The following is a 14,460-nucleotide window of genomic DNA, read 5'->3' as shown; positions in this document are numbered from 1 at the left end:
GGGCGCGTGGCATATTGGGTCGCGTGAGTCGCGATTCTGCTTTTTCCCACTTACTCCTCTCCCTGGGCTGCCCCTTGCTTGCCAATCACGGCGTTTGACAGTCGCTTGAAGTTCATAGAGGGGCGTGTCTTTGACCTCCCCGACCCTCTGCTAGCTGGTGTTTAGGCGGTCAGTACATCTGCTCCTTCCTTCATTCATTCCTTTGTGTGTGCATTCGTTCATCGGCAGTGATCGCATACTTGTCACCCAGGCCAGGAGGACACCAGATGGATAACAGACACAATCACTGCCGTCCCCAAGGGGCTCAGCGCCCAGATGGAGGGAAAAGGCAATCCCCAACCCCGCCTCCGCGGCACATTGTGCTGGTGGCCGGGAGGGAAGCAGGGTGCCTGGGGTCTACGCGGGGGTCACTCAGACTGGAATAAAAGGGAGGGCTTCCCAGAAGAGGTGATTTCGTGTGCTGACGAGTAGGAGGGAGATAGTTCCGGAAGGGGACATGGTGGGGTGATGAGGCTGGAGAAACACCCAGGGGTGATGAACTGAACGTCATTGGCGTCAGGTTTTTTCTTTGGCTGAGTTCTTTCCCCTCCCCTGCTGCCCCGTCTCGGTGCATTTGTTAGCTTGACCATTCGTGCCGCTTACGTATTCCTGCCTGCCTCCCTCAGTGCCAGGCACAGGGCCTAGGCTGCAGCAACCCCTTCACCCTGCCCGGGACTCTGGGGTGTATCCTGCAAGAGGGGGAGGGAAGGACAGGGGGCCCAAGCAGAAGGAAGGGGTGAGAAGGGAGTTATTTTTTTTTTAAGTTTATTTATTTATTTTGAGAGAGACAGAGAATGCACACGAGTGGGGGAGGGGCAGAGAGAGAGAGGGAGACGGAGAGTCCCAAGCAGGCTCTGCGAGAGTAGTGTGCAGCTGGCCCCGGGGCTCGAACCCACGAACCGTGAGATCATGGCCTGAGCTGAAACCGAAAGTCAGACGCTCAACCGACTGAGCCATCCAGGCACCCCAGGGTTATTTTTGAAATTGATTTCTTATTTTATTTTAATGTTTTTAAGTTTGTTTATTTACTTCGAGAGCGAGCGAGCGGGGGAGGGGCAGAGAGGGAGCACAAGCGGGCCCTGCCCTGTCAGCGCGGAGCCCCATGTGGGGCTTGAACCCACCGACATGAGAAGTAACCCGAGCCGAAACCAAGAGTGAGACGCTTAACAGACCGAGCCACCCAGGCACCCCCCCACCCCTTCTCCAGAGTTATTTTTTATTTAGGAAGAAAGGCAGCATTCTGCTCCTTGAGGGTCCGGAGCTGGGCTGAGATTGAAGGTCACATCGTAACCCCCTCCCCATAGTGCTTCGGTGACTCTGTGCTCCCAATGCCTGTCCACTAGAGGAGAGGTCTCCAGAGAAGACTGGGGTGGTATGGGGCACCTGGGTGGCTCAGTCGGTTGAGCGTCCGACTTCGGCTCAGGTCATGATCTCGCCGTCTGTGAGTTCAAGCCCCGAGTCGGGCTCTGTACCGACCGCTCAGAGCCTGGAGCCTGCTTCGGATTCTGTGTGTATGTGTGTCTCTCTCTCTGCCCCTCCCCCGCTCATGCTCGCGCGCGCGCGCGCGCGCGCGCGCGCGCGCTCTCTCTCTCTCTCTGTCATAAATAAACATTAAAAAAAGAAGAAGACTGGGGTGGTAGAGGGACCTCAAAAGGCAGAGGCAGGAGAGAAAAGCCGCCGGGAAATTACACGTTTCCGAAGCCTCCGGGGCTGCAGTAATGAGAACCAGAGAAGGGTCTAATGGAGATCAGATTGCCCCGGGGCTGGCTCCCAGCAGCCCCCTCCCCAGCCTGCGGAAAGGAGAGGCCCGGGGACAGGATGTAGGTGGGAAAGGGGCCACTCTCCCCACCTGGTCCCTCCCTTAATCTCAGCTGGAGTGGAGGGGGTCGAAGCTGGAGGAGTAGGACCAGGTGGGGAGAGCGGCCGCCTCATCCGACGGGGGAGGCCACGGCGGTGGGGAAAGAGGCCGGCCAAAGGCAACCCCCCTAGGGCCTGGGGTTCCGTGGTTTCCCCAGGCCACTCGGTCAACCACCTGCCCCACACGTGGAGCCCTCTGGCTGGGAACGACCAGGGCAGGGCACTTGGAGGGAGAAGAAAGCCCAGGCTGCCCCCCCCCCCCCCGAGGCATTCCCAGTCTGAGGGAAGAGACACAGTCCGGCAAAGCCCCCGGCCTGGGGGGCGGGCCACAGCCCTGCTCTCTGGACCCCAGTCTGGTGGCTGGGCCAAAGCTCCACTGGGGGGGGAAGGGGGGGAGAAGACCATGCGTCCACCCGGGGGGGGGGGCGCTCACAACCAGGGGCAAGACAAGGAAGGGGACATCAGCCCTACTGCAGGACCCCTCTCTCCTCGTACCACTAGGAGTAATGACATAGCCTAATGAGGGTAGTAACAGCAGCCATCTTGAGGTGAGCACTCCTTTCCCGCCAGGCCCCTGGGTGAGAGTTTCGTGCATATTAATTTTTTTTTAACGTTTATTTATTTTTGAGACAGAGAGAGACAGAGCATGAACGGGGGAGGGTCAGAGAGAGAGAGAGAGACACAGAATCCAAAGCAGGTTCCAGGCTCCGAGCTGTCAGCACAGAGCCCGACGCGGGGCTCGAACTCACGCACCGCGAGATCATGACCTGAGCCGAAGCCCGGCGTCCAACCGACGGAGCCACCCAGGTGCCCTGAGTTTCATGCATATTTACTCTCGTTCAATCTTCACAACCACCTTGCGGGGAGGGAAGGGCTGACCTTAAGGCCATTTTGCGGGGAGGGAAGCCGGAGCTCAAGAGGAGCGAAATGCAGTGCTCCCAGCCCTGGCCTCCCAGGCCTCAGCACCCCCTCTCCTTCCACCTCTGTCCCTCTCTCTGTCTGTCTCTCAGTCCTGCTTTTTACTCCTTCCTCTTGTCTCTTCACTGACTTAGTGCCTCTTTCCCCTTCCCTGAGTCTCTCCTCCTCTCAGTTCTGTCCCCTACGCCCCCCCCCCCCCCCCGCCCTATCCAGCAGGGCATTTGGTCCTGGAAGGTCATGCGCAGCCTGCCCCTTCCCCTACAGCAGGGAGCCAGGCTGCTGGGGGCTGCTGGGGGACCCGGGTGGGGCACACAGACCACAAAGGTCACCGACACCCAGGGAGAAGAGGCGCAGAGGGTCTTGACAGGAGGCAGCTGGACACAAGGCTGGAGCAGGTCGGTGGGTCTCCGGCGAGGGTCTCTTGCAAGGTGGGGATGAAAATGCCTCTCCCCCCACCCCGCCCCGCCCCCACCTTCTCCTCCCTGACACTTTCCCTAGACTTGCATTTTCTCTCTTTCTCTCTCTCTCTCTCCCCCCTTCCCCACCCCTCCTCCTCTATCGATCAGTCTCCCCGGCCCTAGCCAACACGGAGGCCTTGGATGGTGCTCACGGTCTTGCTTTAAATTTATTGCCCAGTAAAGGAGGCAGCAGTTTGGAAGCCTCCATCACCCGGCCCCCACCGTCTGCGTCTCCTCATCCCAACAAAAGCCAATCGAGACGCGAACGTCGTCCATCAAATGCACCAATATGGGGTTATTTATAGGCTACCCCCTTCCAAGAAAGCAGAGTGTTTTTCCTCCTCTCTTTTCTCTTTGAGCTTTCGCGTCTCAGGAGCGAGGGGACGGTTGGGTTCGTTATTTGAAAAGGCTGCACAACGAGATTCCCATGCCTCGGATTCTAGGGTAGGGGGGCCTAGAAGTGTCTTGATTGGAAATGAATTAATTAGAAGCGAGGCTCTTCAAGTCTCTGAGTTGGGTTATTTATAGTGTTCGGTTAATTTTGATAATTAACACCGGGGAGGAAAAGCGAGTTCCGGGCAAAGCGGGGCCCGCCAACAGAGACACGCTTCCCGCCCCGTCTGCTCCCCTCCCCACGCTGCTCCATTTGGGCTCTGTCTAAATAGGCTACTCCCTGCCGTGGAGTCCCTGGGTTTTCTAAAAGTAGAAGGAAGGAGACAAAGCCCAAAGCTGGGGGGCTGCTTGGGTGAATAGCTCTCTCTGAGAAGTGGGGGACTCAGGCTGTTGGGGATCCAGGCGTCCTGTCCACCTGGCATCAGGCCAGCACCTCCCCCCCATCCTCTCCCGGCCACGTGTCCTTCCTGGAGGAGCAGGTGCCAGGCTGAGGGTCTGGGTGGCATTCGGCAGGGTAGCCCGTGGAACTGAGAGAGCGGGGAGGGCTGCGCCCAAGAGCTGGGCAAAGACGCCCATTCTACCAAAACAGGCAGGGAGGGAGAAGCCGGGGGACAAGGGCGAAACAGAGACAGCCATTCTCCAGCCGCCTGGTTTGGAAGGAGAGAAAGGGTGGATTAGGAAGATTTTTGGAGAAGCAGGAGGTTTGGACTATGATCCTGCCAACTGCCCCCCCCCCCCGCCAGGAGCAGGACGGGCATTTCAACAAGGAAGGGTGGTCTATCACTAACAATGGAAATGGGACTTCTGAGTGCCCCCAACCGGTGTGGCCAGCTCCATCTGGGCCCATTTGCTCCCCCATCCCTCGCACAACCCCCACACTGATCGCTCCCTGTCACCCCCCTATACCCCCTGTTCAGAATGTCCTCCCCTCCCTGCCCGGGGAAGGTCCTTTCCTTGGGCATGGTTCATGGTGCACGGGACCTCCCCGGGGCACCTTCGCCGAGTTGGTGGTTCTCGCTGCGCCTGCTCCCCTGACTTCGTCAGGTGCCATCCTCGGTGGTGGCAGGGGGCTGGGGCCAAAAGACGGGGGGGGGGGCGACTCTGAAGCGCCCAGCTGGGACCCTCTCACCAGAGCTGAGCAGCGGGTTGGGTTCTGGGCTGCCCCCAGACACCCAGGGGGTTCACCAGGAAGAGAGCGCTTTTCTTCCCCGGGATGAGGACCAAGGGCTGTCCCCTGAGTGGAGGGCAGGTGGGACCACCCAGCACAGGTACCGGAAGCGGTGGGAGGCCTTCCTCCCCCGGCCTGGCGGCTCCTTCGGCAGCCTGGCCTCTTTAGCGCAGAGGCGGTCTGGAACACGAGAGGAACTTCAATGCAACCGTCCTCTCGGAGGGGAGCTCTGCTCCAGGGCTTGCCAGGGGCTGGGGCCAGACCGGAAATGGGATCGGTGACCGAGGGCTGTGGGCTCCTGTTGTTCCCGAAGCCTGTGCCAGCTCCCCCCGCCCCCACCCGCCTTCCTCCTCCCCTGCGGATGTTCTCAGGTGTCTCTACCAAATCCCTTCCTCTGCCACTCCTTCCCTTCTCTCCAGCTCCTGATCCCTGATAGGAGGAAGAGAGAGAGAGAGAGAGAGAAGGGTTGAGTTCTTCTGCTGGCTTCTCCCTGCTCTCTATCTCCCCATCTTCTTAGCAAAATGCACCGTGTCCTGGTCTGGCTCCCCTTCCGGAAGCCTTCCCAGCCTTCCCACCACTGTAGGCTCCCCTCCCACGCGCGTGCACCCCGTTGTTCTTTTCTGTATGCTGGGCCCCTGCTGCGTTTGCCTCTGCGTTGTTGGGAAGCTACTAACCCATCTCTCTCTCTCTTTATTATTTTATTAAAAAAAAAAATTTTTTTTAATGTTTATTTATTTTTGAGACAGAGAGAGACAGAGCATGAGCAGGGAAGGGGCAGAGAGAGAGGGAGACACAGAAGCAGCAGCAGGCTCCGAGCAAGCAGTCAGCATGAAGCCCGATGCGGGGCTCGAACTCGTGAACTGTGAGATCATGACCTGAGCCGAAGTCAGACGCTCAACTGACTGAGCCACCCAGGCGCCCCGAACCCATTTCTTATTTTCTATCCTGTGTTCTCTGGGTCAGACTCCACCCCTTCTTGAAGGCATGTTCCCACCCCAGACCGGGGCGGGCGGTGGGGGGGGGGGGGCAATCGTGAGGGTTTGTGGGAATGGAGTCCCTTCTGCTTCCCAGCCCATCCCCACCCTAGACATGAGGAGCTCAGCTCCCCTGCTCGGTCACCCACCTGCCTGTGTCCCTGCTCTGTTGCTGGGCCTAGGGGACTCCAGGCCCCCCTCTGTCCTCTGCGGGCAGGGCCTGTGGGCGCGTGGTGGCTCTGCAGGCCAGGCCCCTGACCCCAGGCCACCGCAGGCCAACCTTCAGACATCTCTTGAGTGTTTTTCCCTCACTTTTTCAGCCCAGGGGCCTTCGGGGAGCTGCTGTTCTGTCTCCAGCTTCCTCTGAACAGAGAGCCCATTTTTAATTAAAGTGGAAAAAGAGCTGAAAATCTGTTCGCATTTAATCATCTTGACGACCTTTTTGCTTAAGAGTTTCCAGCTGAGGGGGGACGTTGGGGGGTGGGCAAAGGCATTCCTGGAGACTGGGCCTGGGTCAGAAAGGAGGCGGGAGAGCCTCTTACACGGATGAATAATGGAACAGGAGCGGAGGTGGCTGAGGCTCTGAGTGCCGACTCAGCACTTTCCTCCGCCTGCTGGCTCCTCCAGGAGATCCCCCCTCCTCGTCCCCCCTGCACCGCCCGCACCTGCCTCCCCTCCTCCGGGCACCGTGGGCTGGACAAGGCTGGGGCTGGACAGGAACCTGGCTTCAGACTCCCTAGAGAGGGGGAGCAGGGGTGGTCTGGGAAGGACCACTTTCCTCTCATGGCAGGTGGGGAAACAGGTCTGGAGAGGCCCTGGGAGTGGTCTCAGGTCACGGAAGTAGGGGCAAGCGGAGGGGACAGCCCTCACCTCCTGCCTCCTTCAGCTGAAACTGCCGACACGGGTTCGTAATCCCCTTCTTTGCAATGGACCCACTGAGCGACTTGGAATACATCGTGCGCTTCTCGGGGCCTCAGTTTCCCCAATTGTAGACGGCCTGGGGGGGGGGGGCGGTGGTGGCTTCCACTCCTGAGATCCGAGTCCTGGCCTAGAGTGTGTAACTAGGAGCGTTCTTCCAGGTGTGAATCACTGTTTGACTGGGAGCCCCTTAGACTGGGAGATCCCTAAGGCCATGAGTTGCCCCCGCCCGCCGCACCCCTGTCCAGCCCAGCATAGGAGTGGAAAGTGGCGTTGAAGTTCCTCTCCATGTTCCAGACCCACCTCTCCGCTCCCTTGGGCCAGCAGATTGCAGCCTAGAGACCACGTCTCTCTCTCTTTAGAGCAGGGGGACTTCCAGGGCGAGGGCTGGTCTCCTGCCTCAGCAGGAGCTGTCCCCAGGGCAGGGTGGTCTCTTCTCTTTCCTCCGAGGGAGGGGGTGCTCATGGCCAGTGGATATGATAGGACCGAGAGAGGAGGCGGGTGTAGGGAGAGCTGGCTTCCCCGGGGCCCTCTGTTCTTACACGTTCAGCCTCTCGTCTCAGGGCCCCCCCCCCCAGCCTTGGAAGGGTGGGACAGAGAAGGGATACTCCTGCTTCAGCTCCTCCCCCTTCCTGGGCCCTCTTGGGGGTCTTCCCTTGGCTGAGAGACTTGCCAGACTGTGCATTCCTCCCCTTTACCCTCCCCTGCTAGGAACCAACCCAGACAATTGCACTTGACCCTACTTCCCAGACGCGCCAGGGAGAAGATAAGCTCGAGCCTGGGATAGCTCCTCCCCCCAGTGATTCCCGTGGGAATTGTGCGGAGCCCAAGGCCCTGTCACAGGTCTGGCTCTTATCTGCAGCAGGAAGGCCCCGGAGCCTGGGTCTCCAGTGCTGACATGTCATCTCACCCCTCATCCGGTCCCCAGCCTGCAGGCCAGAAGCCACCAGCAGCAGCAGCAAATAGAACGAGAGTAATTGACATCTCACAAGCCCCCTTGACTTTCGGAGCACCCTCACTCAACACCGCTTTGACTCCTTGCAGCAGCTCTGGGAGACTGGGATCTCACACCCATTTTTACAGATGAGGAAACTGAGGCTGAGGGGAGGGGATGTGGGAGGGGACTGGGCCCAGGGCACCGGCAAATAATGGTAGACTGGTACCTGGGTCTTCTGATGCCCCATCCTCTTACCTTCCCACCTGCTGGCTTTGCCCGGCTCCAGCCATGGTGTAAGCCTGCTTAGTTTTTCTTTAAAATGTCTTGACTGTCTTTGGATGCAGGATAAAAAGTGAGACGGACGACTGAGTCCTTCAGAACTGCGGGACAGCGCTGCGATCCTTGAGGGCTGGCAAGGAGGAACTTTCTGGAAGATAGCCACCCACAGGGGAGTGGGTGCTGCAGAGACGACGGCAGAGGCTCGAACAAAAGGCCAGGGAGGCTTGGGCCCTGGAGTTAGCAAAAAAGACCGCCTCCCTGGGGCTTGGGGTACCTGAATCTCTCCCCCGTGCCCTTACCACAAGGCCTGGAACACTCCACCAAGCACTCAGGTAGAGCCTTGCCCTCTCGGGGCACCCCTTCTCCCAGTCCCAAAGTCTGGGGGAATTAAGTCCCTACTGCGGATGATGTCTGATGAATGGATCGGATCTGTGATTCCCTGATGAGAGATATGGATGCGAAACAGGGCACAGGAGAGAGGGTGGTTTCTGAAGGAAAAGACTCCAGATGGGAAGGTAGAAGCTTTGACCAATTTCGCTGTTATGTCAAAGGAAAAGAGAAGACCATTCTGAAGGAAGCGGAACCCAGGCAAGGGCTTGGGGTGGGGGGTAGGGGGCGGCTGATGAATGTGGGTCAGGCGGCGCCCTTGCAGGGGGACGAGTGGAGGCCTCTGAGGCTGGGGCAGGAGGTGAGGGAGGGCGCTGTGAACTGGCCCGCTTTGACACTCCGGTTAACCCAACTGGACTCGGAAACTGGCTAATTTCTCCCACCCCCTCGCATTTACTGACGCTGCTCCAGAATCCAACTGCACTGACCCAAACCAGTCCCAGGGCCCCCACCCTCCCCCTTTGTGGGTCAGGGTCCCCCTTGCAGCCCAGAAGGAGTCAGCTCAGAGGTGATCACTGCATCACACTTCAAAGCCACCACTGAGCCAGCTCCTGATGGGGGGCAGCGGGTTTCACTTACCTTGCCTGGCCGCCTGCCCAGGGCAGATGGGCTGCAGCTGGGGGGGTGGGGGGAGGCCCCGCACCTCCTCTCCCCTCCCCTCCCCCGCAGAAATTGTTGTCTTCTTGCCCATCTCCCTTCACCCCTTCCCTGGCTGGATTTTGGAACCGGGGGTGGTGGTGGTGGGGGCGTGGGTAGGGGAGGCGATTCCCCCAAAGCAGGAAAAGTGAGCGCTCACTGAGAGAGCTTGAAAATCATGCCTTGGAGCAAATGACAAAGATCGTCCCCAGGCTTACCTCCATTCCTCCCACCTGGGCCCCCAAGCCCAGATTCCGTGAACGGGTGTCAGGAGGGGGCCCCTGAGTGGTAGCATGGAAGGACAGAGTACAGTCTCTCTGACATGGCAGGTTCCATCCCCCCAACTCAGGGTGAGGGCTGGAGGGGCAGGGATGGAGGGAAAGAATGACAGGGAGAAGTGTGGCTGTGGGGGCCTTGCGTATTACACTGGTCACTTACCCACTGCTTCCTGCCTGGGGTGGGGGCAGGGGTGGTTCCTTGGGCCAGTGGCTTACCCTCTTCGAGCCTCAATCTCTTATCTGTAGAATGTCAATCCCAGCACCTCCTTCAGGGGGACCCAGTGAGGATTCGAGGAGGTAATGTGTGGATCGCCCTGCCCACAGGACGTCTCCACAGATGCGAGTTCTCATGGTCTGGCTGGGGCTTCAGGCTGGTTCCCCAGGGACTGCTGGGGATGGGCACAGGGAGCTGTGAGTGGCGTCTTTCAGGGGGCCTGAGGTGAGGGGTCCCCGCGGGACGGGAGGACAGGGGGTGTGTATTAGGTGCTTGCCTCCCGGTGGTGGGGGCCGGGTGACGGAGGGGTGGCCAGGTGCATGCGGGGGGGGCCACACATGTTGACTTCTGAAGATGCCGCTTGACCCCCGATGCTACTCCCAGCTCCACGTAGGAGTGCACTGATATCCTCACCTTCTCGCCTCAGGGTCACTATCAGGTCCGGGAAACCTCGAAGAGTGTGTGGTGGGCGTGGGGGCACAGAAGCAGGAAGGCGGTTGGCCCAGCAGTCATGGCGATGATGGTGACGGTGGTGGCGATTGTCCCACTGTCATGGTAGTGATGGGGGTGATTGTGGGTGTGGCCGCGGTGGCCGCGATGGCCGTGCTGGTTCTGGTAGTGGTGCTGGTGTCACGGGGATGGTGGTCATAGTACGGGGATGGTTTTGGCACAGGGGGCCGTGATGGTGACAGTCACGGTGACGGTCATGGTCCCAGCGAAGGAACGTCCCGATCACAGCCACGCTATCTACAGGATGGTCGAGTCAAGGTGCCACCTCATAGAATAGTACTTCACATCAAATACCTAGAACCTGGAAGCCTCCACGAGGGCAGCTGCTATTCACCGCTGTGTCCCCAGGGCCTCCAACAAGCGTGTGGCACGTAGTAGGTGCTCAATAAATATGTGCTGAGTGAGTAAAATGAGATCAAGTCTTTCCTTGTGGTGGACACTGTATTACCTCATTTATTCTTCACCAAGCCCATTTCAGACTTTTTTTAAGTGTTTATTCATTTTGAGAGAGAGAGAGAGAGAGAGAGAGAGAGAGAGAGAGAGAACCTGAGCAGAGCAGGAGCAGAGAGAGATGGAGAGAGAGCATCTCAAGCAGGCTCTGTGCCTTCAGCTCAGAGCCCCATGCAGAGCTCCATTTCATGAGCCACACACACCATCATGACCTGAGGCGAAATCAAGAGTCAGATGCTTAACTGACTGAGCCACCCCAGCCCCCTCACCCACGGAGCTTTTTATTTTTTTATTTTTATTAAAAAAAAAATTTTTTTAATGTTTGTTTATTTTTGAGAGAGAGAGCGAGTGGGGGAGGGGCAGAGAGAGAGGGAGACACAGAATCTGAAACAGGCTCCAGGCTCTGAGCTGTCAGCACAGAGCCCGACGCGGGGCTCGAACTCACGGACCGCGAGATCATGACCTGAGCCGAAGTCCGACGCTCAACCGACTGAACCACCCAGGTGCCCCCCACGGAGCTTTTAAAAAAATTCCCACTTGAGGGGTGCCTGGGTGGCTCAGTCGGTTAAGCAACCGACTCTTTTTTTTTTTTTTAATTTTTTTTTCAACGTTTATTTATTTTTGGAACAGAGAGAGACAGAGCATGAACGGGGGAGGGGCAGAGAGAGAGGGAGACACAGAATCGGAAACAGGCTCCAGGCTCTGAGCCATCAGCCCAGAGCCCGACGCGGGGCTCGAACTCACGGACCGCGAGATCGTGACCTGGCTGAAGTCGGACGCTTAACCGACTGCGCCACCCAGGCGCCCCAAGCAACCGACTCTTGAGCTCAGCTCAGTTCTTGATCTCAGGGTCATGAGTTCAAGCCCCGCATTGGGTTCCGCACTGGGCATGAAGCCTACTTACAAAAAAAAAAAGAAAAAAAAAATCCCACTTGATAGGTGAGGAAACTGAGGCCGAGAGAGATGACATAACCCACCTAAGACACCCGGCAGTGTGTGGTGGGGATGGGATAGGGTGCGTAGGCGCGTACAGCCAGGCCTACCTGACTCTCAGTTCAGTGCTCTTCCATCTACATACTTTGCGGCCCCTCCCCCCGCGGGTTCTCAGCACTGCATTGCGGTCTTGCGCTCAGGCTTAATCATAGAAATGCCGCTAATAATAGTAACAATTGCTGTGTGTAATTGTTCGAGTAAGGCTTAAATGATCAAGACCATGGAAATTATTAATAACCCAGGGCCCAGCCATGGTAGTGTGGGTCATATTAAATCGTGTTGAGATGGATAACCTTAGCAATAGTAGTAACCGGGATCATAAATTAATAACAGGAGTATTTAAATTAATGCCACATTGTCGATACCCTTGGTAGCAAGCAGCTCGATGCCCCTTCCTGCATCCAGGCCCCTTCCTGCCTTCCATGAACTTGGAAAGGAGAGGCAGGGCTGTGAAAAGCTGCCAGCGGGAGGAGACAGTTTGGAGGTGGTCCCTGTTGGGGAGGAGGGATTCCTCAGGGATCTCTGGAGATGGGCTAACCGCCTGGCCTCTCCTGCCCAGCCATGGAGGTGGTGGCTTATCCACACTCGTGCTCAAGGACCCAGGGATGCCCACCTGTTCTTTCTGAGGCTGTCCCCTGGACTTTGTTGGATACACGGGAAAGATGCTCCCAGGGCAGATGCCCCCCCTCAGCCCCCCGATGAAGAAATTAGCTTCAGCTGATCTAGGGAGTCACCTACCAACAGCTTAGATACTCTCTTCCCAAGTGTACTTGATCTTCCCCCCTCTTCCTGTCATGTGGGAGGGCAGAACTATTTTTTTTTTTTTTTCTGAGTCAAAACTGAGGTCGACACATGGCCAAGATCAGGGTGTGGGGACGGGCTTTGTAGATTTGCTCCTTACAGGCTCTCTGTTCGGTGGCCTCCTTGTCTGGGAATCAGGAATGCGTGGGGACAAGCAAGGAGTAGGCATTGAGGTGGGGTGCTTCCCCTCAAAAGACTGGTGGCACCCTCCCTGGGTTGCTGGGGGTGGGGGCTGCGATTGGGACCCGCTATGGTTTGTAGGGCACAGTGAGTGTGGTCCTGGGGTTGCTTACATAGTCCGTGGTATGTAGGTGTGAGCGTATCCAACCCCCTTTCCTTGCAAACCCTTCTACAGACCTTTCCTGAACCAGGCATTCAGATAAGAAACCGAAGTCCCCGCCGGCAGGCAGCTCATAAGCTAATGGAAACACTCACAGTGTAGTGAGGATACACGTGTGCTTGCGTATGGGTGTGCATGTGTGTTCATGAATGTGTGAGCACCCAGCTGGAAGACTGCACCTGCGAGGGCTGGTGTGGTGACTTGCATGGAAGTGTGAGTGTGCAGGTGAGCATGTGTGTTTGCACGTTATGACCACAAGTGCAATGAGTGTGCACCGCGCACGAGTGGGTAGGTGCACATGCATGTGTAGAATGCGCAGGTTTACACGAGTGCCGGAGGGTGGTGTGGACACGTGCATAAGCACGTGTATACGTGAGCTTGAGGGTGTGTGTATTCCTGTGATCTTGTGTGCACACCTGATACCCCCCCCCACCCATCTTTTGCGAATTCAGAAACATCAGGATGGACTCCACCTTGAATGCCCCTGCTGCACGCTGTTGGGCTCAGACCACCTTGCTACCCCTCCCCTCCCCTTCCCCTACGCCTTTGCCCCGGGAAGGGACAGAGGTAGGGATCGGGTGTGGACCAGGAGGTGAGGGGCCGGGCGGGCCTTCCTGCTGAGAACGGCTGGGAAGGGAGCAGAGCCCCGGGGAAAGAAGCCGAAGCTGGAGGCAGAGGAAGACGGGTTAGAGAGTGAACCCGGCGGGGTCTGCAGCCCAGAGGAATGGGAGCCGCGGTGGGGACGCCCCGGTCCCTGAGCCCACAGCGTCCGGGAGCGACACGCCGTAGCGCGGACCGGGCACTGGGTACCGGGGCGGAGTCGGGAGAGGTTCTGAGGGCCCGGGCGCGGAAAAGCGGCCGCGGGGCGCGCGGGCGCGCAGCCCCCCGCAAGCCCTCCCTTCCCCTCCTCTCCCCTCCCGGAGGCGGCGGGGCGGGCGGGCGCGGTTCCGGGGGTGGGCGGGCTGGGCGGGGAGGAGGCGGGGCCGCCGCACTGGCTTCTCCCGGCCCCTCCCGCCCGCAGCCAGAGCGAGCGGAGCCGCGGCCAGCTCTGGGGGGCGGGCGCTGGAGCGCAGCGCCGCGCAGCCCTATCCGTCCGCGGAGCGGACTCAACTGGAAGCCGAGCGCTGCCGCGGGAGGCGGGCGATGGGGGCAGGTGCCGCGGGCTGCGCCATGGACGGGCCGCGCCCGCTGCTGCTGCTGTTGCCGCTGCTCCTGGGGGTGAGTGCTAGCCGGAGGGGAGCCCGCGCCCTCTCCCCGGACGGGAGCCCCAATGGGCTCAGGTTCCGCCAAGGGAAAACAGAACAGAGCGAGGGGGTCCCAGATGCTGGGGGTGGATGGCGGGCGGGGAGTTCCGATGCCAGGATCCACGGAGGAGCGTCTAGGGTTCTCAGAGCGCAGAGGCGACCCTGAGACCGAGGATAGAGATGCGCGAGACAGGGGCGCGGGGATGCGGGTCCTCGGGTACCGCGGAGGGTGTGTACGGCAGAGCCGAGAGGGGCTCTCTCGGATGCCTGGGTTCTTCTGAAGAGGACGCTTGGATGCTGGGATCTCGAGGCGACTTTCCCCCTGAGCATCTTGATCTCTGGAGGGTCGTGGGACGGAAGGAAGAGGAATGGGACGGGGATTGGAGATATGAGGGACAAGCGGGGCTGGGGCGGGGAACCGGAGACGAGGAGATAGAACAATGGGGGAGGAGGTTGGAGGGATTGGAGGCAGAGGGGACCGGGCATCGGACAATGAGGGCCAGGCAGACAATGGGGGGGAGGGGCGTGGGAGGGAGAGCTTCGGGGAGCGGGGGTCGGTTGCAGAGAGAGAAGTGGGCTAGGGAGGGCAGAAAAAGGACGACGGCGAGGGAGATAGATGCAAGCAAATTGAAAGAGGACGGAGAAGGGAGAGCGGACCCTGAAGTG

The 14,460-nt window shown here is 58.9% G+C and overlaps 1 protein-coding gene across 1 annotated transcript in view; it reads left to right on the top strand.

Annotated features, from left to right (window-relative positions):
* NGFR (nerve growth factor receptor) overlaps positions 1–14,460 on the top strand; it is a 45,058-nt gene that overhangs the window by 13,631 nt on the left and 16,967 nt on the right. Inside the window, exons 4-6 of the mRNA XM_047080414.1 lie at positions 9,884–10,071; positions 13,003–13,117; positions 13,572–13,768. Coding sequence (XP_046936370.1) covers positions 9,884–10,071; positions 13,003–13,117; positions 13,572–13,768 — 500 coding nt within the window. The remainder of the gene's footprint in view (positions 1–9,883; positions 10,072–13,002; positions 13,118–13,571; positions 13,769–14,460) is intronic.

The sequence above is a fragment of the Lynx rufus genome, unplaced genomic scaffold (assembly GCF_022079265.1).
Source record: "Lynx rufus isolate CCGP_SWC_20201006 ecotype Redwood Valley unplaced genomic scaffold, mLynRuf1.p SCAF_18, whole genome shotgun sequence".
In the NCBI taxonomy this organism is placed as follows: Eukaryota; Metazoa; Chordata; class Mammalia; order Carnivora; family Felidae; genus Lynx; species Lynx rufus.
Note: the sequence above shows the minus strand (reverse complement) of the source record. Positions and strands in the feature narration are given on the sequence as shown.